The sequence below is a fragment of the Hydra vulgaris genome, chromosome 12, assembly GCF_038396675.1.
Source record: "Hydra vulgaris chromosome 12, alternate assembly HydraT2T_AEP".
Taxonomy (NCBI): domain Eukaryota; kingdom Metazoa; phylum Cnidaria; class Hydrozoa; order Anthoathecata; family Hydridae; genus Hydra; species Hydra vulgaris.
The window spans coordinates 59885655-59910544 of record NC_088931.1 but is presented as its reverse complement, the minus strand read 5'-3'; the positions used below and the strand labels follow the sequence as shown (position 1 = coordinate 59910544).

Genomic DNA, 24890 nt, shown 5'->3' with positions numbered 1-24890 from the left:
TTAAATTTTTTTTTTTTAATATTTAATTACTCACCTCTCTCAAAGATGTTAAGTAAGCAATTCGTGTGCTGTATGTATCAGCAAGTATAGGTAACATTGTCAAATACACATGTATTGCTCCTATATATAATTAAAAATTTTTTAAATTAACAAACGGCTAGTAAATTTATAAAACATCTTTCCTATTATCTTAAACTTGAGTTTTAAAAAAAATAAACTTAAAAAAACCTTTCTGGGTACTGACTGCAAGCAGTTGACCATCTTCAGTCCATTCTACTTTGTCAAGACTACCTTTCATTTAACCAAAAAAAGTTATTTAAAAAATTCAAATTTATAAAAAGTTAATTTTTTTTTCTCGTTTAAAAACAGTTAAAACCTTTACTTTTTTTTTTTTAACATTATAACTTACACCTTACATTCAAAACAGCAAAATTTAATTCCTTAATCCTTTACAATAATCTTTTTTTTCCTACATCCTCTACAGCAAGTATTTATTCTCTGTGCTCTCACTCATAAAGTAATTATTTACCTCCTGCATCTTTTACAGTAATTATTTACCTCCTGCATCTTCTACAGTAATTATTGCAAAAATCTCCTTCAAGTCATTTAATTCATGGATTTTAACTCTAAAGATAAAGTTATTAAAAGAAAATGTAATAAATATAAACTAATAGAATGAATTAAATATAAACTTATAGAATGAATGGAGCAAAAAGAGTATTTAAAAGATTTTTTTTTTTGATGTTTTAAAATAAACTTTATATAGCATAAAAAGTTTTGACAGCTAACAACTTATTTACAATAAGAGTTACATTATTTTATACTGAACTTTATAATGATACAAACAAATTCGACAAAAAAGAACTTGATAGTTAAATTGATAACAAAGGTTTGCGCTTGGAAAAGTAACCAATATCTTACACGTTATCACCACAAGATGCAGCTTTCTTTAGAGACAGTGATATTGCTATATCGTTTAGTTCTTCTTTGTGGTCTTGTGTTTGAAAGAGTTCCTAAAACAAAAAGTTAAAGAAAATAAAAATCTTTATAAACTAATAGATTACAAAAAAAAATCTATTGATTCTTTATGGAGTAAAAAGAAATTATTTTCAAAATGTTTTTCTAAGAGTTTTAGAAAAATAAAAAAAAAAGCTCAATAATGTTTAGTCAGTTTTTGTTGTCCTTATATATATATCCTATATGTTCTTATATATTTTTGATTATCATACTACATTTCATTTATATCAATACCATAAAAATATTTATATCAATACCTTAAAAATATTTAGATTAATTTGAATGCAAACTTTTATTTGTAATTCATTTATAATTTATTGATATAATAAATAATGTCTTTATAATAAATAATGTCTTTATAATAAATAATGTCTTTATAATAAATAATGTCTTTTGCTTAAAAAAAATTAAAATGATACAAAAAGCATAAAAACTAGACCATAAAAAAAAGAAAAATATTTGAAGTCATGAAAACAATTTTGAAATTAAATATCAATTAAATATCAATTAGATATCAATTAAATATCAATTAAGACAGTCAAAAGAATTATCATGGAAATATGATCCATACTATCCTAAATCATTGGCTACTAACACAAAAGATACCACTAGTACCAAAATACATAACTCTATTAAATGTACCAAAAGCTGATCCTATTGAGGATTTTATGGCATTCTTAAATGAGAAGTCTACATGGATGAATGGATTGCTGATTTTTACCAACTAGAAACCAGTATCAAAATTTGCCTGTGAAAAGTTCAAGGTCATACTAAAGTTAGCTTTAACAACACAAAAAAGCATGATTAAATATGCTGTTACAAAGTAACTTTTCAACAAGGCTGCAAAAGAGTTGAAGAGCAAACAAATAGCTTTTTTTTTAATTAGTTCATTTTTAATAAGATTGCAAATGAGTTGAAGAGCAAATAAATAGCTTTTTTTTAAATTAGCTAATCTTCAACAAGACTGCAGAGAGTTGAAGAGCGAAAAAACAATTGACAAAAAACATTAAAAATTGTGTTCATGTTTTCATTCAATTGTAAATTTAATGAAAACATGAACACAAATAAAAATTCAAAATCATATTTATCAACATACTGTATCTTCTATTCCCAGTTTGAACATTCTAATCCCAGTTTGAACATTCTATTTCAAGGTTGAAATAGAATGTTCAAACTGTTTTTGTTTTAGTTACCCATTTTATTTCTAAGTTAGAATTTAATTCAAATTGAACATTCTATTCCCAAGTTAAACATTCTTATGTTTAACATTTTATTTGCGAGCGATACACTCTGATTCGAGAGCATTCTATTCTAAAATGATCTTCATTCAAAAAAATTTAACGTAAATTTTTTCAAACATTTTATTCTAGAACAATGTTCTACAAAATAAATAATTAAACATTATTAAATGCTTTCAAAAAATACCTATACCTGACCTATCTCTTTAGGATGTGTAGAAACAACAACTAAATATCCAGTGGAAAATCCAAGCATAATATAACCGTCACCAAACCATCTGTATTTAACAATATTGCCATAGCGAGGCTATTATGTCATAAAAATATACATAATATTATTAACAAAATCTTCAATATTTTGATTTTAACTATTAGTAATAAAATGTATTACTTTAGTTTTCATTTGTATAAATAAACTTATTTTATTACTTGAAACGCCAATTCAATTGGATTGTCTAGATCAGCAAGATTGAGAAGAAGTAATGAACGATGACCTATTGTTAAACTTAGCTGGAAGAAAATTATATAAATAAAAATAAAATTTATCAAATATTGAATAAAGAAAAAAATTTTATAATACAGTTCTTACAGTTGTCTCTCCAGAACTTCGCTCGTTGGTTTTCATGAAAGAGAATTGTGGAATTTCTGCATTTAACCTTGTTGCAGTCTATTTATAAAAAAAAATTTCTTGCTAAAAGATAAGATAATAAAAACAACAGATACAATAAAAAAAAATTATAAAAAGAACTCATTTTTGACCAAGATTTATGAGGTTTTCATTAAAGGCCAACAATATCCTTTTATCAGTTAGAATTGATAAAAGTAATTTAACAAAAAGTAATATAAAAATAATTTTTTTTTTAACTATTATTTATCAGCTTAGATGAATAACGTTATAATTTAGCTTGCTAATTTAGTATGGTAACTTTAAAAAGAGACAAGCAAAATATATTATATTAAAATCCATAAGTATTAAATAATATCTTAATATAGCGTTGAACTGCTAAAGACTTTTTTTAGTATATTAGTTAGGTAAAAAGCAAACTGTAAAACTTTTGGCAAACCAAAAAATATTTTAAGGGTCACAACCATTCTATTCAGCTAAAAAACTATTGCACCATCAATTAACAATAAGATTATGAATTAAGTTCAATAAGATCAAAAAAAAAGTTTTTACTTTTTTTAAAATCACGATCTTAAAGCAAACCAGTAAAAAGCTTTACATAAAGGTCACAGCTCTTGTTACTCCAAATACAATTCTGCAAGCACAGCAGCATACAAGTCAGCAAACATGTTCTTGTTAAGAATATTTTTTTTTCACCTAATCTGATAAGTGCTTGCTCATACATAGTTTTCTTTGAAGAGTGCTTATATGAAACCTTCATGATAAAATTTCCTCTGAACTTTTATAAGAGTTGAGGTAAAAGATAAATCGTTTAGAGAAAAAATCTATTTTGAGTGAAATTAATGAAAGCTGTTAAATCAAGTGGTACCATTATACCTTGAGGTACCATTATACTTTTATTCTATTAACTATTTCATATTGTAAGTACTGTTTTCTGTTTGATAAATATCTGTTAAACCAAAGTAAGTTTTTTTTTATTCCGTAATATTTAGATATTTTTAACAAGAATGACATGATTGACTGTGTCAAAGGCTTTAAGCAGTTGTGGTAGTGGTGTAATGGTAGAGCGCTCGCTTCATAGGCGAGAGGTCCCGAGTTCGATCCTCACCACGTCCCTGGTAGTACCGCGCTCGACTCGTTTCTCTGCGCAGCGGCCTTGTTCTTCAAGGTTTGCATTTCAGAGTTATAGAGTTGAGAGAGGGTTATAATACAAATAAGTAGCCTCCTCGACTGTAGTGACCTTTTCGGCCTTAAGGAGGTGAATTAACAAAAAAAAAAAAAGTTCAATAAAAACTCCTTATGTCAAACAATCATTATTAAAGGCATTGTTTACATAAGTTACTTGCTTGGTCAAAGAGAGATCATTTAAATAGTTTTTTTTAAAAGAAAATTGCATGTTGTACAACATATTGTCTTTGTTTTTGCATTAATAGGACTTAAAAGTCTTGATGATGCAATCATTTTACGTGTGTTTAAGCAAAAATATTTTTCTTTAGGGTATCTTGCTTTAATAAATTTTAAAATATAGTTTTTGCTAAAAACCTTAAATTACGGTGCCTTTTTTCTGTTTATAATGTAAATCGTAATAGAAAACAACTAATTTAAATCATAAAACAAAACAGCTAATTTAACTTTATCACTGAAGATAGTCAACCATCTGTAAAATAATTATTTCATTTATAAATATTATAAATATTGTTTCATTTATAAATATTATAAATATTGTTTTATTTACAAATATTATAAATATTGTTTAAATAACATTTATAATACTTATTTCAATATTTTATTTTACTTTTTTTTTTATTTTTTTTTACCTCCCAAAAGACAATGGTAACGCTAAAGTCAAGGAGCTACTAAAATTTTATATATATATATATATATATATATATATATATATATATATATATATATATATATATATATATATATATATATATATATATAAAAAGAATGTATATATATATATATATATATATATATATATTCTAAAAAATCCTAAAACTACTTTTTGTCTTGCTATCAGGGATGCGGAGTCCCAAAAAAGACTCCAGATTTGAAAGTCACAAAAAGATTTTAAAAAGTTCATGAGATTGAATCTCATGAACTTTTTTACTTTATCCTAGATTTTGGTATCCAGGAGCTCTAAAAATATAAATAAGTTTATGGACTACTAATAGGAAAAAAATTAAGACTTTTAGATTAGAAGAACAATCGTTTTTTGAGCCTAGAGTCTTAGGTAAAATGGCGGCAAGGACTCCGGGACTCCAGGCTTAAAAACAATAAGTTTCAAGTCATTGAATCTCATGAACTTTTTTATTATAGCAGATAATAAGCCAACAAACATGTTTAGAGCTTCTGGACACTACAGACTTGGAAAAAGTAGAGATAAAGCTAGAGTCCTTTTGGGACTCCACATCCCTGCTTGCTATATAACACTTTTTTACTACTTCTATAACCTATGATTGTAATTTATAACTTATAATGATAATTTCAATATTAAATAAATATAAACATGTTACTTAAAATAATAAATATAAACTAATAAAAAATAACTTAATCTACTGATCATTATAGTTAGTATAAAAAAATTAACTTATAAGACTCTAATTCTTTACATTTGAACAAAAAAATATACATTCATAAATAATGTAATACTCATAAATTACCTAATACCAATAAAATACAAGTTAAAAGATAAAAAACCAACCTGTTTTAGAGTATCACCATCACTGTTGCTAATTGTTATGACTTTATCTTCACTTCCAAGAGCAAGCATATTCTAAACATAAAAGGTCTCTATGGAATCTTTAATAAACTGGATAGCAAGAGGCAATAAAATAATTACAAACCTCAGCATTCCAACAACCAAAAATAATTTTTTTTACATGCTTGCCAATTATTGGAATTTTTCTATAACAATTTAACATACAAATCAGCTAATAATACTAATATTTAGAGATTACTAGAAATACATTTACATTAGAGTTAACTAGGAAAAGATTTAAATTATAGATTTTTTTTTTTTTTTTTTTTTTTTTTATATTTACCTCCTCAAGGCCAAGAAGGCCACTACAGAGGAGGAGGCTTCTTATTAGTGGTTAATAACCCTCTCTCAACTCTATAGCTCCGAAACACGAACCTTGACGAACAAGGCCGCTGCGCGGAGAAACAAGTTAAGCGCGGTACTACCAGGGACGTGGTGGGGATCGAACTCGGAACCTCTCGCTTATGAAGCGAGCGCTTTACCACTACACCACTACCGCATTGATTACTAGGAACATAAGACAGTTAAAGAGCATGAAACGGGGTAACAGAAAGCTTACATTAAGAACAATTATAAAAGTTATAAACTACATAAATCAGAACAACTCAATAAATCAAGAGTGTTACAAAGAACTAAAGTACCTATCACAAAACTAGGAGTCTACCCTTTCCTAAAAAATGAAGGGCATTATTAGAAGATGCATAACTGATATAAAAACAGTATTTCATACAAGAAAAAAAAGATTTTTAATGTAGAGAATAGGACTAAGAGAATAAAAATGAACAAAAGAGAGCAACTTAGCAGATTATTTCAATGGATATTAAAAGGAAGATAGTAGTAAAAGATAGAGAAGTAAAACAGAAGACTCATGTTGCCTTAATAAAAAAATAAAAATTGATAAGAAACAACTTTAAGTTAAAATCAACAAAGCGTTGCAAAATCTAAGGTGCAGCATAAAAATAACGGACAGTCAACAGTCACTTTAAAACGCCAGTGGACTAAAACCAACTCCAAAGTTGTCCTACACCCCAAAAAAGTTTTTTTAACTTGAAGAAATCTGAGCAGCATTTACTGGAAACTGCAGCTGTCTAACACCACAACTATGGCTGCAATCTACTGTGCACCACTCAAAAAGTTTTAAACAGAAACCTTAAAAAAACACTGGGGGAACAACAATGTTTACTTCCTCTATGGCAACGCCCACCCTAACATTGCAAAACCAAAGTGGAAAATATTATTGGAACATGGCTCTGCTCTACTTACCTGGTTATTATTTTTCCTAATCAATAAGCTTTGCTGAATCCAAGATAATAAAAATATCACAAAAAATGTGCAAAATCATATTAAATTAGGGTTGAGCTTTTTCAGTAAAAACACTAAATGCACAAAAAATTTCAATGTACCATACTGTACCTTACACTGCATTACACTAATTAGGATTAAGCCTTCCACTTAAAATAATGTTAAAAATGATAAAAAAGCAAAAAACGCACTAAGTGTAACTCAGAGTAAGTTACAGTAAGGTATATTAATGTTTTTTGTGCATTTACTATTTTTACTGAAAAAGGTCTTAATTCTTAAACTTAATTTGAATGGGTTTAAGTAAAAAGTTTCTAAAGATAAACTTTACAAATTTAAAACACACTTTGCTGGAATTTAGATAACATTAATACCACTAAAAAAAGATTCAAAAAAAAGCTTGAAACTCTGTTAGAAAAAAGACAAACCTTGAATTCTGGTGATTATAAAGCAAAAGATTTCCCATAGAAGTACCTAAAATCAATAATAAAAAAAAAAGTAACCAATAACAGTCAAATAAACTAGCCATTTCTCAACAATATTTAACATTATTTTATAGAAGTTAACTAAGCTAATGCTTACGCACCCACAGCTAATATTTGAGAAACTTTTGACCATATTAAGTAAGATACTGAATCCCTAGAAGAAAACACAGTATTGATTATAGAATCAGATGTAAATTAACTTGATAAAAGCAAAAAACTTATTAACTTAATAAAAACAAAAACAATACTTGAAACCAGTATCCAGTTGTGTTGATTTCATTGTAGTGGCATTCCACAAAAACAAAACACCTGTATAAAAAAATAATTTAAATATTTTTTTAGGGTGTTAATCATATATATATAGGGTGTTAATCATATATATATATATATATATATATATATATATATATATATATATATATATATATATATATATATATATATATACATATATATACATATATATACATATATATACATATATATACATATATATACATATATATACATATATATACATACATATATATATACATACATATATATTAGGGGTATTCAAAAAAAGTGAATTTTCAAATCTAAAAAACCATACCCCCTAAATTTGGGGCCAATGTATAAAAAATGAGCCTCGCAAAGTTTGAGCGCTGTCCGATATGTATATATATATATGTATATATATATATATATATATATATATATATATATATATATATATATATATATATATATATATATATATATATATCAAGTAAATAATATATATATATATATATATATTTATTTATTTATAAGCCTTGTGTGTATTAACATATACACACAAGGCCTCTCTAACTATTCCCAAGACATACCAGAGGGAGCAACCAACTTCATTTTGCTGGAAAGAATGAACAGTTGTTGGTTGTGACCTCAGCAATGTTGTTTATCTATATTGAAAAAAACACTATTTATCTATATTGAAAAATCAAAATGAGCAAGAATAAATAAAATTATAAATTTATATTCAAGTTTTATAACAGAAAAAAAATTTACAAATCTAATAATAATCAAGTTTAACTCTTTATCTTTTTTCGCATCACACCAAGTCCATTAAACTTAATCTTTGAATTGTACCGGATTTTTGTTCTTGTGATCTGAATACAGATCGAACTTTGTCCACAGTTAGCAATCTGTTGTGCTTTTCAGTTTCATCAGAATATTTATGAATATACTGCCCCATCATACCTATTGACCGTTCTGAATGGTCATTTACAAAAATCAAAGTTTCAGCATATTTTTGAAAACTTTTGAAGCATGACTGAGTATGCTAATAGTTTGGTGGAAGTGAGAGCCAGTCTTGAACTCGTTGCTTATCAAACCCAATCATGTCAAAAATCAGGTAAAAAAAGACATCAACCAAGGCAGACAAGGATGGTGGTTTTTTCCCAATTTTTGTATTCATTTTATAAATTTCCTTGATATCTTGCTTTACTTTATTCTCAGGCTTATAATAGTCAGAGCTAGGCATATCAAATGACAGAATTGCTGATGCAATTTTTGCCTTCTCCTCTGATGCTAACTCATCATCTAGCAAAGCTAAAGGTATCATTGTTGAATCCAAATACCAACAGTGTTTATACTGAGATTCTAATACAGCATCGACAGCTATTGGGTTTGTACATACCTTCTTGTACAGATGCATTTGATGTATGGCTGTAATGTCAAGAAAAGGAGCTTTGATGACATCCTCAGATTGTAGATACCATTTTGCATAAAAGCAAACAATAAATTCTGTAATAAGCTTAATTTCAATTTTCAGTTTATCATTTTCCTGAACAAACATAAGTTGATTGGATAAAAGCCGAAGCTTTAGATAATAAATTGCTTTTCCTAAAAATCTTGCATGATGAATAGCACCAGTTTTTCTTACTTTATATGTTATAGGGGATAAGTACGTGACAACTAATTCTGCAAGCTCACTTCTATCATCTCTTATAATACCTGGTTTACTAACGTATGCTTTGCAAAATGTTAATGACTTCATAGCTGCCTTTTCTAAAAAACTGCTTTTAACCTTATTCCAATCAAACCGTAACAGTTGAACTGAATTATAGTTAAAATTAGGTTCTTCAAAAATATTTTTAAGCTTTTTGAAAAGAGGATTGTCAGGTCCACTAGTTTCTTCATTGGTCACTAATTTCCAAAAGTGAAGCATTCTTAATTCAGTCACATGATGCCTACATGCTATTTGGAGGAGATACTTATCCAGTTCTTGAGATATTCTGGAAACTGATCCTTTATTCGTCCCAGTGTTGGATGATGTTGTATCAAAGCATATTCCTCTAGTTTTTGACGTAAGTTGATACTCCTTAATTAAGTTCATTACACCTAAGAACTGATCTTCACCAGTGGATGACGCTAGTGGAGGTACTCCAAGTAGGTAAGTCTGTCCATTAATGTTAACTAAAACACCCATTCTATCCCTCTTTAACATTTTTCCTTTGCTTAGCTCAAACAAGGTCTTCCCATCAAAATGAATTATACATGGATATGGAGATGCGTCTATGGCTGCTTTAACATCTTCTTTTGAAATTTTTGCCATGTTTTCATTTTCTTTTTTCATTTTTCTATATGCGGTAGATTGACTGCTTTTAACTTCTTTAAGATCAACACCTGATTGATATAGAATTGCATTTGTTACCTTCTGTAAAACATTTGGTGATATATCACAGGCTGTAGCAGTAAGTGAAACATTACCAGCAAAAACATCTTTTGGAATTTTTGCAATTACTGTGTCTGGGTTTTCAGAGACTTCTATATGATACCAATCACCTGGCTCGAAATCAGATTCAATTGAAGAATCATCGCTTAGAATTGTGTCTATAAGTTCAACGTTGGGTACATCATCTCTCAAAATCTTAGGCTGTAAACCATTTTTCTTCCTGATGCTTTCTTTTGCCTAATTAACAGAAGAAATGTAGTTTTAGTTTTTAATTTTAAAATTAGTGGAAAAAAGAATTAACAGAGCTTGAGAAAGAGCTAAAGTAATTAATTAAAAGTATTGAATACCTTTTTTCTATATTTAATATCCTCTGAACCAATAACAAACTTTCTTTCATTTTCCTGATCTTCAAGAAATTTTAGATCTTCAATCTTGTCTTTTAGTGATCTTTTTTTATCTTTACTGATTGTGTCTTTGAGATTAGAATTACCAGCCCAAAAAAGTTTTTTTATTTCAATCTCAAACTCGTTTTGTTTAGCCAAATCACCACTATTTCCCCTTTTTGCATTTTTTTTCAAGTTGGAATAGGACTTATGCAATTTAAAAAGTTTTTTAACTAAACTTAAATCAGTTAACGCATCAAATCCAGCTCTAATCCAGACTCTCTTGATTTTAGACAAAATACATTCACAACAACTCTCCGAACATCTAGAAAAATTTTTTTAGGGAGACAAGCAATAATACTTGATATTGATACAGATCGACATTGTTGGTTATATATTAAATGTTGAAGTATATCCAAGCCTGTTGAAAGTTGTATATCTAAATAGAAAAATTTATATTTTATAAAAAAAATAAACTTTTTAGCAACTAATGACTCATTATAATTCCAATATTAATAAAAATGTTTATACCTGATATAGCTGGTTTTGCCTCTTTTATAATAAAAAGTTCCTTTTTCATTGACCTAAGTTGTGCTTCACTCATTTTTAATGTTTATTGTATGTACTAATCTGTATTTATTAGAAAAATTCAAAGTTTTGAACTATCAGAATTTACACGAAAATATATGTAGATAACATTAGGCATAATAGAAAATATATTTTAAAAAATACCAATTTTCATGATTTTCAATATCACCAAACATAGATTTTTAAGAAGTAAAGAAAAAACCATATATTTTTAAACAAAAATATAGGCCTATATATATATAGCAGGAAAAAAAAATTTGAAAAAAAGAAAAATTGCCCCTCCCTCAAGACGCCCGAAAATGACCACTTTTCGGTCAATTTTCCCCTAAATTATTAGCTTGAGGGGGGGTCAAAAGTGAACGGACAGCGCTTAAACTTTGTGAGGCTCATTTTTCATATATTTGCCCCAAATTTAGGGGGTATGGTTTTTTAGATTTGAAAATTCACTTTTTTTGAATACCCCTAATATATATATATATATATATATATATATATATATATATATATATATATATATATATTTGACATCTGATCTGAAGGTAAAATGGCTAAAATAAATAAAAAAAAAATTTAACTTTTAAAATTTATCTTAGCTTGTCAAATAGCATTAGTCAACATATGTATATTTATTTACATCATTAATTACAGAAAACGAAAAACTTAATGATTTTCAAACCTTGTATTGCTATTACTGGAATATTTTCTAACGAAACACAAAAATTCACTATTGGATAACCCAACGTTGATTTATTAGTTTTTCAAAATGGCACAGGCAAGATAAAATTACAGTAATATAAATAACATTCTAAATATTTTTATAATTTAAGAATGTGATAGTGATTTAGAATTGGAAAAATCTGATTTTGAAAACAATGGACCGGAGAATTAGATGTTATAAAATATCATTAGAGAATCAGAGAGGTCTGAATATGGATTCAGTGCAAAACATGTTGACGCTTGTAGTGTTTTAAACTAAACTTCTTCAAATTTTCTTAAATAAACATTTTTGACAAATTTTGAAGGCTTGTATTATTTAAAAAGACATCAGATTGATTGAACAAACACCCTTTGTGCAGTAAAAAGATGTTTTTGGATTTTATCCAAGATGTAATTTCCTTGAAGCTAACTTAAAAACCTAAGTCATCTTGTTTGATAATTCAAATGCTTAGATGACAGAAAGGCATTTCTCTGCAGTGAAACAATCTGCTCCTGGTGCTAAAATACAGTGAACCACAAAACAATGTTTTCTTCGCAGTTCATAGTGTGCAATCAGAAAATCTTTGAACAAAAATTAGATATGTAGTTTACCCATCAGAATATTGATTTCAACCAGACATGTGTTATAAGATATTTTGATAAATATACCTCACTGTAGAACTGATTCCCACGCAACAAGTCATTGTTTAAAAAAAATAATAACTTTTATCTACTAAAATTTTTATAAATTTAAAACTTTCATTTCAAACATAGACACATTGACAAATTTAAATACGTTCTAGATTAAGACAAATGTAATGTTACCACATATCAAAAAAACTACAAACCATTTTTTTCATTTCCTACTGCAAGTATATCGCCATTTTTATCCCAACATAACCCAGTGCAAACTCTATAAAAATTAGATATACAATACGAAGGCTTTTAATAAAAGAAAAAATTTAGTTAGAGAATTAAGACCTATACAGTTTTTGAAACTTTAGGTAAAACAGCTTTTACTTTTTACATAGTTTATATATTGAAACAAAGTTTACAATAAACATAGTATTATTACAACCAACCCTGGTAACACAAATTCATCTTTTAACTCTCCATGCCTGTCATAAATTGTAACCAGTTTAGTTGAACTAAAATAAAATTTTTATAAAAATTTAAACATCATCTATTAATTAAAGTATTTACCTGTACAATTTAGGAGCTGGTATAGCGACTAGTTAGCAGTTGCCATATATATTGCTAGAATGTCCAGTACAAGAGAACAATCAATCATACATTATTATATCAGTCAAAATGAATTGTTGCTTGTCATATATATATATGTATGTATGTATGTATGTATATATATATATATATATATATATATTTATTTATTTATATAAATAAAAATATATATAAGTATAAATGGATATATAAATATATATATATATATATATATATATATATAATATATATATATATATATATATTTATATATATATATATATATATATATATTTATATATATATATTTATATACACATATATAGAGAGTGTTTAGATAAAAAATTATTTCTCTATGTTATATTAGGACAATACAACAATATAAAACAAACAAACAAAATAAAAATTTGTTTCTCTATGTAATATTAAAATAAGACAACAATATAAAACTCTTATTTTAAGAAAAGTGCTCAATTTTAACAAAACTTAATATTGTTACATATAACTTTCAAAACAGAGTGATTTATAATTAAAAGTGAAAAAGAAAATAATTATATTATGAAACTTTAAGTTTAATGTCTAGCGGCAATCATCGTCTATAAATAACAAAATTAAAAATTAAAAGTTAATATTACAATTAGAACTATAATTAGAATTAAGAATACATGTTCTAATGAATGTTATGCTCTGGTTTTATACTTGGATGGTATGTAAGTTCACAAATGTACCCAGGTTTTTCAAAGTTTCTTGATAAGAAGTAAGACTTTTTTTAAAAATAGCTTGAAGATAGACCTAGGAATACTTTTTAGTATACTTGGTGGGCGATGAAATTCGTTTGTTCACTATTTATTGTTATGAGTTGTTCTGCAAAATTGCATTGCTTAGTAAATTATCATGAACTGATTGGTTAAAAATTACTTTTCTATAATGGTTTTTTTGACAGGATTTATAAGTCAAACAGTTGATTTGTTTAGAAAGTTTTTGTTGTGGTCTTTCAGAGTTATGAAACAATCAGAAGTACCATTAATTTTGATTTTATTATAAACATTATGGCAATTAAGATATTTTTTTACCTTGTTGTTTATTAAAGTTTTTAGTTTAGGTTCTACCTTTTCATACATGGATGCGATTGCATTATTTATGCAGATAATTGATACATGTTCAAGGTTTTGTCAGCTAGAGATATTTTCGAGGTTCGTAAAGATTTTATAATTTTCGCTATTATTTTGGGAAAACATTGCTGACATTAAGGAACTTGATGGTTTTGACAAGGTTTATTTACTGTTTCCAAAGGATGACATTTCTTTTATTTGTGGGAGACATTTCAAAGAGTTAATACCATAGTTTACATTATTAAATGAATCATTTAAATCAGATTGCTTGTTGATAAAAAAAATAGTGCTTTCCACCTTATTCAACAAATACAAACCATAAACCGAAAAGAGAAACAAACTTAACGAATGGTAAAATAAATAAAGGATAAATCAGAGTAAATAAAAGCATAAAACTAGTATATTTTTTATTTTAGAAGCGTCTCAATAGTTCAAACTTTTTTTTTTTTTTTTACACATTTTCGCTTCCAACAAGGCTGCAAGCAGCCACTAATTAAAGTTGGAAGTTACTGAAAGAGAAAAGATGAAGATTGTAGAGCAAGATAACGATTGACGGACTACTTAAAAGATTGCAAATTATATGAGTCAGGAAAGCAAGATAAAGGAAGCGAATTCCAAAGAGCTGATGTTCGAGGAAAAAAACTAGACGAATAAGCATTTTTGAAGCACTTAGGAACAGTTACAGAAAAAGGATGACACTTAATTGAATGACGAGTAACATGAGAATGAATTATAGTAGATGGCACAAGAGACGCTAGCTCTATAGAGCAGTGCCCATTATAGTATTTATAGAAAAGAGAAAGAGAAGCAACATTATGACGATGTGATAATGGTTGGAGGTTGGCTGCAAGATCAGGTCCAACTATGTTTACAATGCGTTTTTGCACCTTGTCCAAAAGAGAAAGGGCATCATTAGAAGAACCGCCCCAGATATGGCAACAGTATTCCATACAAGGCCGGATTTGAGATTTATAGATATAAAGAATAGAATCCGAAGTAAGAAAGTGACGAGCTCGATAAAGAGATGCAACCTTAGCAGATGCTAATTATGCAACTGATTTGATATAAAGTTTCCAAGAAAGATCAGAAGTAAGAGTTAATCCTAGAAGATGAAGAGTAGGTGACTCATCGAGTACATCACCGTTCATAAATATAGGAAGATCTAAATTATTGTGATAATGATTGGCTAAAAAAAATTGAGTTTTATCTGAATTAAAGTTCACCAGCCACTGTGAGCCCCATGCTGTAGCAGAATTGAGATCCTTTTCAAGCTCAAATGCCCCCTCCAAGCGATCAGAGGGTGATGGTTTCTTATCACGACAAGAATAAATGGTAGTATCATCAACAAACAATGCCACCTTAGATGAGAGAATATCTGGAAGATCATTAATAAAAATTAAAAAGAGTATAGGTCCAAGGATAGAACCTTGAGGAAACCCTGAAGTTACAGAATAAGAAGAAGAGTGTTGTCCATCGAGGACAACTTTTATGCTATGATTGGAAAGGAAGGATTCAATGATCTTAAAGATGTTGCCGGATACACCATAAGAAGAAAGCTTATAAAGAAGACCAGCATGCCAAACTTTATCAAAAGCTTTTGAAATGTCAAGAGCGACTGCCTTAACCTCTCCACCTTTATTTAATGCACAATAAAACCTATCAGTTATTACTGTTAGCAAATCAGCTGTAGAAATCGAAATCCATATTGATGGTCAGAAGTAAGTTATTAGATTCAAGATGAGAAATTAAGTGTTTGTTAATTAAAGATTCAAAAACATAGCTTATGATAGGAAGAAGACTTATGGGACGGTAGTTAGACAAATCAGATCGCTCTCCAGAATTTTTGAAGATAGGAATAACAGATGCGGCTTTCCAGCAGGCTGGAAAACAAGACTCTGATAAGCACTTGTTGAATAGTTTTGAGAGTATAGACGACAGCTCCGGAGAACACTTCTGCAAGACAATAACAGGTATGTTGTCTGGGCCACAAGCTGTAGAAGAGTCTAGGCAGGAAATCACTTTAGATACAGATGCTGGAGTGATATGAATGTCAAGCAATGGATCAACCTGTTTGTTGGCAATATCAGGTAGTACGCAACTAGTGGAATCAAGAGATGATCTCTTGATTCCACTAGTTGTGTTCTACCTGATATTGCCAACAAACAGGTTGATCCATTGCTTGACATGACATGACATGACAATGATATTGATGAAAAGTTTTTAGCAAACAATTCGGCTTAGTCTTTAGGTGAGGTGACAAAGTCTGAACCATACAAGAGAGGTGGAATTATAGATTTACCCTTATTATTGATATTATTAAAGATTCTCCAGAAGTCACGAGTGCCTAATTTTTGAGATGAGATACGAGATTTCATGACCTGAGAATAGCGGGCTTTGGCGTTAGACAAAACCTTTTTACAATTGTTTCTAGCAGTAATAAACAGACGCCTGTTTTCTGGAGAATTGTTTTGCTGATAAATATAGAAGTAACGGTTTTGATTGGCAATCGCAGCAGCACAGTGTGAAGAAAAACATGGAGGAGAATGAGGCTTGACCTGTAATCGTTGAGAGGGAATAAAAGATTCCATGCCAGCCTGAATCCACGAATTTATGTAAGAAGCACATTTGTCGACAGGAAGACGAAAGATTTCTACCCAAGGGCCATCACGAAGAAAATCACGGAAAGAATCCCAGTCAGCTTTACTGTAGTTGTAAGAGGTTCGATAATAGGGGGATTCAGGTGATGAAGAAGAATGAGATAATAGTTTTAGAGAGATCAAACTGTGATAAGAAGCACCTAAGGGTGAATGTGGAGAAACTGAGCACTGACTAGGATCAGAAACAAGACATAAGTCGAGTAGAGAAGGTAAATAATTCGGGTTGTCTGGAAAGCAGGTTGGAAAGTTGACTATTTGAGTTAGGGATTGAGAAAGGCAAAAGTTGTGGGCTTTAATGCCTGCCGAATCACTGACATTAGAGCCAAGCCATTCAGAGTGGTGAGCATTAAAGTCACCGACAACAACTATATTAGCTAATGGATAAAGAGAGAGGGCTTGGTCAATATGATCAGAAATAACGTCAAAAAGGGTGCAGTCTTGAGATGAAGGAGAGCGATATAGAACAAAGAGAAAGGCAATAGAGTGAAGTGGTGCTAAACGAAAGCACATAAAAGAATAGTCTGTGGATTCAAACCTAGTTTCACGACAAATGGGTGAATTCTTACGAATGTAAATGCCGAGGCCAAGCATGTGACTATTGGAGTCTTTACAAATTAGAGGAAGATAACCATCAACACTAAGATCACAAGATGAACTCAAATTAGTCTCACAAAGAGCAAGTAGGTCTGGTGAACTTTGTATTCATTTTTAAATTGGATTGAAGAACTTGACTCAAAGCATAGATAGTACTCAGAACACCGTTTAATAGCCCAAGCAATTGCCTCATTACTACTAATAAACCCTAAGCTGCAACAAAGGGCTCCAAATGTGGCCTCCGCAATGCACACCAAAAGTACAAACAGGAGCACCATCCATGCGCAACATGGCACTGTTAATACTTTGATATTTTTCAGCTGTTGATGGAATCAGCCTTTCTGAGAGCTACCACAGAGTTCGGGAAACCTGACTACCAGCCGGCCTCAGAACCATAAAACTGAGTTTTAGAGCTGTACCCTCATTAGGAGATAATAAAATGAGTTGCCTAGTCATAAAAACAGAGACACAAGCAAAACCCATGCATTGAGTTAAGAAGATCCAGCATTCAACATCCTAAACTGGAAACAATGTATTAAAATACATCTGTGCCAGCCTAATAGATGAAGAAGGGGTGCGAGGCTGGTCAACAGATAGAATCTGTTTACCCCTTAAGTCTTTGCCTAGGAGGCCTTCTACAAGTCAGTAGCTAGGTGCATTTTACATCTGCCCAAGATGAGTATTTTTATCGAGACAACATCTCTAGCCTTTACTCAACCAAGAGCCCCAAGACAGGGGGTGTTTTAAATCGGAGTTGGCATCTCCTAGCCTTTGCCTAAAAAAGCGTATCCTACAAGGCAGCAGGACATGAACTTAATTAATTTAAAAGCATTTCAGTTAATAGTGTAACTCTAATCATTTTTCTATATCACCATGTTGATGTAGCGCTTAGGTTGATTAACTGTTTCATTTATGAGGTGCAACGGTTACATCAGGATTGGATGAGGGTTCAAATCCTACCAACAGATAATTTTTTTTTAATGTTTTATTTGCTTTGTAGACACAAAAATATCAGTTTCAAATTTTTAATAATAATTTTAAATAAAGTTTTGAAGCAATTAAGCTTAGATTAAATAACTTTAAAACTTTGATTTTTTTTAATTCTTTGTAGGAAAACACTTTTAAATTAAAATAAAAGCATATATTTTATGCTGGTGTATATATATACAGGCCTTGTTTGAAATAAAAAATGCTTTATGCATTGGCTTAACGCGATATTTGATGTTATAAAAATTCTCATTATTTTTTTATTTCTTAAAGACATTAACTTTTTTAAATTGCTGCAATAACATTAATTACCACAAAACAAGTTAAATGTTATTTAATGGGTTTTTTATTATTACTATAAAGGAATATTTATAATTTTTTTTTTTAATATTAAATAATTAAATTTAATATTGCATTTTTTTAAATATTTAATGTTAACAAATTTCTTTCTTTTCTCAACATTTGCATAAATGAATTAAAATATGTTAAATTTTTTTAAAAGTTTTTAAAATGATTATTTCTTAAATTTCTAATTGCGGGTTTGCAACTACAAATGATTTTTTATTTAAAAAAAATTAGCGAGTAACAAATAAAAAAAGTAAGTTAATTTATTTACTTTATTTATTTAAAGTTTATTAGTTTATTATTTTATTATTAAAATTACATTGTTGAATATATTGTTTATTAAAGAATAATCATTGCGATTTAACTTGTGTTAAAAAAAAACTATTGCAAACTTTTGATGCAGCCGTTACTTAAAATTTTATTTTGAGTAAAAAAAAGTTTAGGAAGGAAAACTGAAAAAACAAATGCATTAAAAATAAGCTGATTTTTTTTTTAAGAACAGATAAAATTTAAAAATTGAACAATATTTAGTAATATTTTTAAATAGATTTGACAGTTAAGTTGAACCCAAGCATTAACTTTAATTTTAATAAACTTAAATATTTTTTTCAAATTTAAATTAAATTATATATTTTTAAATCTAAATTAAGTTTTTTTTTTTTTTTTAATCAGAATAAAATTATACTTTTTATTAAATTAGTTTTAAATTTAATAAAATTTAAAACTAATTTAATAAAAAATTAATTTTAATAAACTTAAATATTTTTTTAAAATCTAAATTAAATTATATATTTTTAAAATCTAAATTAAGTTATTTTTTATCAGAATAAAATTATATAATATATTTTAACAAATGATAAAATAAATAAAAATATTATAATTTTTATTCATTTTATCATTTGTTAAAATTTTTATTTTTTTAATTTGATTGTATTTTTTTTTAACTTTACTTTACTTTCCAGTTTATAGTTAATATAATATAAAATATGTTAATACAATATAAAAATGATGTACAAACAATTTTAAAGTTTGGTGAGTCAAATCTAAATAGTGTTGACTATAACAGTCTTTAAAAGTAAGATTTTGTTAATAAAGAAAGTTTATGAAAATAATTTGGTATCAAAAGTTCAGAATTTTGTCTGTTATATTTTTAAAAGTGTTTTTGTTTACACAACTGATTGCATCTTCCATCAAGTCACCCCTGCTTCTCTTTTCTTGTAACGTTGGTAAACCTAATACATTTCTCATTTCTTCATAACAGATGCCTTTCAGTGTTTCAATTCTAGTCGATTTACATTGTACATTTTCCAGTCTATTAATATCTTTAATACAATATGGGCTCCATACTGATGCTGCATATTCAAGCCTAGTAGCCTAATAGCCTGTGGCCTAGTTTGTTTATTTTTAATTTTAGTTTAAGTTTACATTTGTTTATGCAACACATTTTCTAAACATGGTAACTTAAAAGACTTAAAAAAAGACTTAAAAAGTTTTAAGTTGTGTAAAAAAAGAAAACATGAAGATGGGGAAAAGTTATAAGGTTTTTTTTTATGTTCAAGGAAAAAAACTGGAATAATAAAAGTTTTTATAGCATGAAGGGACAGATACAGTAAAAGGATGCAACTTGTTGAATAAAAAGCCAAGCAAAAATGAGTTTTGGTTTATCATTATAGAGATGATAGCTCGTTTGAGCATTGTCCATGATTATATTTGTAGAAAAAAATGCATCCTTACAACAACAAGAGAGAGTGGCTCAAGCTTGGCAGATAAAGCAGGTCTAATTATATTTATAATGTGCTTTTAGACTTTGTCTGAAAGTAAGAAGGTTGTTATTTGTCAATATAGGAGTTCCAATGATATTGCAATATTTTTTTTGCAGTAAATAAATGAGTTTTGTTGTCTAAGAAAAATTGTGGATTTTAAGTTAGAATTTAAATCCATAAGCCACTGCAAGCCATAGACTGTTACAGAAGAGAAATCAGATTTAAAATCGGCTGCTTATTCTAAGCAATTAAAAAGTGAAGATTTTCTGTCAAGACAAGAGTATAAAGTTGAACCATCTGCAAATAGAGCCACTTTAGATTTCATGAAGATCGTTATTGTAGATAAGAAACAATACAGGAGCAAAGATAGAACCTTGTGGTACCCTTAAAGTTATTTGAAATAAAGAAGCGGGTAGACCTTCAAGAAGAACTTTACTACTGCAGTTAGAAAGAAATAGTTTCATAACCTCAAAACCATTATATAAAGAAAGTTTTTTCAAAGTGTTTTCTAGAGTTTTGAAAAATTCGAACAACTTATTCAGCACTTTTTAAAAGTTAAGCAAAAATTGAAGAGAGTTCTGGAGAATACTTTTTAAGACTATGATGTAGATCTATTCTGGAGCACAAACTGTAGAAGTGTTTAATTGAAAATTAAATTTAGCATTGGAATCCAGAGTGATTTGGATGTAATAACTTTAGCATTTGGAATCCAGAGTGATTATTAAATATTCATGACATCTAAAATATCTTAGACTGAAATATTTTTAAAAAGTCTCTGAAAATTTTTTTTTTTTGTAAACATTATATGTGTTACAAACAATATGTTGTTGTTTATAAACAATAAAAAAATTTTATACACTTCTTTAAAATATATCATATTTTAATGTCTAAAATATTTTAGATGAATATTTAGTAATATTTTATAAAACTTAAACATCATAAAATTATGTTTATGTTTTTGTAGATCGAACTACAGTACAGGCAGATTATATTTACAAGTTAGAGTTAAAATACGTTAGAAATAAACAACATTGAAAGTTTTATCGTTACTAATGATTTTTATATTAGCGAGATGCTTTTAAATAAAGTAACAAAGTACTGATAATAACTTTGGTTTAAAGTATCAATGAAAGTTGATTATGATTTTTTAATTTATATTATACAAATTATATAAGTATGCATTTTTATAAGTGTTGTTTAAAAAATATATATATTTAGATTTTGTTCTCAAATCGATATCTCAAAAAGATAAAAAAAATTTTGTTGAAAAAAAAGTGACAAATGTTTTTGAATGCAGTTACAACTAGATCTTTACTGTTTTTTTATTATTGAAACACTTTGAAAATCATTGCTAATAATATTTTATTTAAAGTGTTGAATATTATATATAGATATTTTTTTTACTTATATATAATTATGTATTTTTTAGGATAAATATTAATCTTTAAAAAAAAATTAAGGCATTAATAAAGACTTGAATATATATATATATATATATTTTTTTTGAAAGCGTAATTGTTAACTAGCGTGTGTTTATATTAGAAGCTTGCTGTTTTTAAATAAGTTGAAAAAAAAAAAAAACAATATAAATTAAATTGGCGTATTTATTAAACAATCATTAAAAGAAAGTTTTTATAATGGCTTCCCATATTATAAAAAATGAGTAAAGATTCGAAGTTTATTAATCCAAATGTAATTAAAAACTTGATTTAAATAATCTAAGCATTTTATTTTTTGTGTTTTATTTTAATTGAGTTATAATTTATATTTTATACCATCATCCAGGCTAACTTTGGTCAACAGGGTAACTTTGGTCAATTGTTAATTTTTTTTTTTTAATTCCTAAAATTTAACAAAGATAACATATGTTTTAATTTTGTAACAAATACCAGCAATATATATCAACTATTATATCAACAATTTGCATCAACAATTTTGGTATATCAACAATTTTTGTGAATATAGCACAGTTACTTTATAGACTACATTGACATTATTTTGGCATTTTTTGGCATTTCTGATACATTTATTAAACCATTTGGATTCTTAGCCCGTGAAAATGCAAAGGAAATATAAGCGAAAGTCTGGCTGGTTTGACAGTAGATGTTTCGAAAGATGATTCATAGAAGTTTTCTTGGTGCATGTAAAGGATCAGCAAGGCATTAAAGTGGTAATTGGACAAAATCTAGCTTCACACTTTACAACCAAGGTTGTACAGTTGTTCATTGAGAACAATAATCATTTTGTATGCTTGCTCCCAACCCTACCCGATTGCTTCAACCGTTGGATGTTGCTGTTTTCTGTCCGCTAAAGATAGAATGGCGCAGAATACTGGAAAATTGGCAAAGAGAAACTGCGCATCAAAGGATCAATACCAAAAAATCAGTTCCCTGGTCTCCTTGCTCTACTGCAACGCCAATTGAAAAGCGATAATTTGAGATCTGGCTTCTAGGCTAGTGGAATATTTCCTTTCGATAGAGAAATGGTCATGAAGCGTTTGCTACAGGTTAACAAAGACATTGGAGGAAGTACTGGTAGTACTGTTAAGGAAGTGTTCAATGAAGCTATAGCAGGTCTATTAGTGAAACATTGTGGACAGGATGGGAAAACAAAGCGCACCAAAGGAAAAAAGATCACACCTGGCAAAGCAATAGCACTGCAAGATCTGGTGAATAACACAACTCCTACCACATCAAAGAATAACAATAACACCTAGAATAACAAGAAAAGGGCAAGAGTTGATCAAGTGTCATCATCCTCAGATGGGGATGATAACCTACTAGGAAATGACTTTTAATGACTTTTGCACAATAACAGGGAGCTAGTTGCAAAATTTTTTGTTTACTTAAATGTTCATTTCATGTTTCTTTAAGTGTTTAAGGACTGATGATTTTTAAACCTCCAAAAAGTGACCAATGTTACCCCATAGCAGGGGTATTATTGATCAAACATGATAAATAATAAATGACCAATGTTACCCCAAAACCTGGGGTAACACTGGTCACTTTTTAGCATTTTAAAAAAAACATGTAATAAAAAAATTAAAAAAATAAATATAGAGGCCTATAGCCAAGACCTATAATGCCATTACCACAAGAGATAACTGTAAAAAAATTAATAAGATTCAGAGATGTTTAAGAAAAACTGCCAAAGCAGACCAAAGTTACCCCGGTTGAAGGTATGTTTTATTTATTATTTATGGTTTTTTTAACTGCTTTTTTTCTGTGCATTTTTAAAATGTTCAAATTCTAAAAACTTGTTAATAACCATGGTCAAATCAAGGTTATTATTTATGTGGTCATATAATGGCATGCAATTGCATGCCTTCCTGTGAAGGCCTATCAAACTACTTTTTTTTCTCATTCGTTATTATTAAATTTTTTTTATTAAATCTTTTTAAAAAACCTTTTTTTTGCCACCATTTATTAAATCATTGCAATGAATGATCGTTAATAACCCATTTAGTAAATTAAATAAACTAATATTAACTACCATCAGCATATTTTTTCTATTGAGTAATTGAGAGAATGATTAGTGTTAGTTATTAGTATTAGTGTTAGTACTTTTATCATGGTATTTTATAAAATAATGGTCTAAAATATTAAATATTCAGTTTCAATTATTTTAATTTTTTAAACTACAGACTAGATTAAATTTTGTATCATCATAGCCTTTCAAAAAATTAATGTTTTCTACAGCTACACTTTGTTTCTATCTAAAATAACAATCACTTGAACTTATTATTAAAATTTAAAAATTTTAATAATATGTTGTTATTTTAACTCAAACTTATTATTCAAGTATATAATATAATATTTATTTGAATATATAATATAATATTTATTTGAGTATATAATATAATACTTATTTGAGTATATAATATAATATTTACTCAAATAATAAATTTGAGTATATATTATATACTAGAGTTGTATAAATATATATATATATATATATATATATATATATATATATATATATATATATATATATATATATATATATGTATATATATATATATATATATATATATATATATATATATATATATATATTATATATATATATATATATATATATATATATATATTATATATATACTCAATTTGTCTTCATGTGCTGTAAAGCATTAGGGAGTAATAAATTACAAAAGTTTTTTTATATTAAACTTTTCTTATATTTATTTAATAATTTAAAAAAAGTTTAATTAAATTTTATAAAAAGTTTCAACAAGTTAAATGTACAAAAATATTAAATATTACAAACTAAAAACTTTTTAAATGTTATAAAACATTTTTTAATAAATATAAAACTGTTTTTAATAAATAAAAGTTAATAACTATTTAGAAAATAACTTCTGTTTCGTCGAGCAATAGTTATTTACCTTAAACTTTGTTGTGAATTTTCCTTTAAAA

At 27.7% G+C, this 24890-nt stretch overlaps 1 protein-coding gene across 1 annotated transcript in view; it reads right to left on the bottom strand.

Annotated features, from left to right (window-relative positions):
- LOC100212445 (WD repeat-containing protein 19) overlaps nucleotides 1-24890 on the bottom strand; it is a 76942-nt gene that overhangs the window by 45083 nt on the left and 6969 nt on the right. Inside the window, exons 3-16 of the mRNA XM_065813931.1 lie at nucleotides 12879-12944; nucleotides 12645-12709; nucleotides 7680-7740; nucleotides 7533-7585; nucleotides 7375-7420; nucleotides 5733-5793; nucleotides 5591-5662; nucleotides 2845-2922; nucleotides 2685-2765; nucleotides 2449-2562; nucleotides 922-1013; nucleotides 559-626; nucleotides 229-291; nucleotides 35-120 (exon numbers count right to left, since the gene is read on the bottom strand). Of these exons, the coding sequence (XP_065670003.1) occupies nucleotides 35-120; nucleotides 229-291; nucleotides 559-626; nucleotides 922-1013; nucleotides 2449-2562; nucleotides 2685-2765; nucleotides 2845-2922; nucleotides 5591-5662; nucleotides 5733-5793; nucleotides 7375-7420; nucleotides 7533-7585; nucleotides 7680-7740; nucleotides 12645-12709; nucleotides 12879-12944 (1006 nt within the window). The remainder of the gene's footprint in view (nucleotides 1-34; nucleotides 121-228; nucleotides 292-558; nucleotides 627-921; nucleotides 1014-2448; nucleotides 2563-2684; nucleotides 2766-2844; nucleotides 2923-5590; nucleotides 5663-5732; nucleotides 5794-7374; nucleotides 7421-7532; nucleotides 7586-7679; nucleotides 7741-12644; nucleotides 12710-12878; nucleotides 12945-24890) is intronic.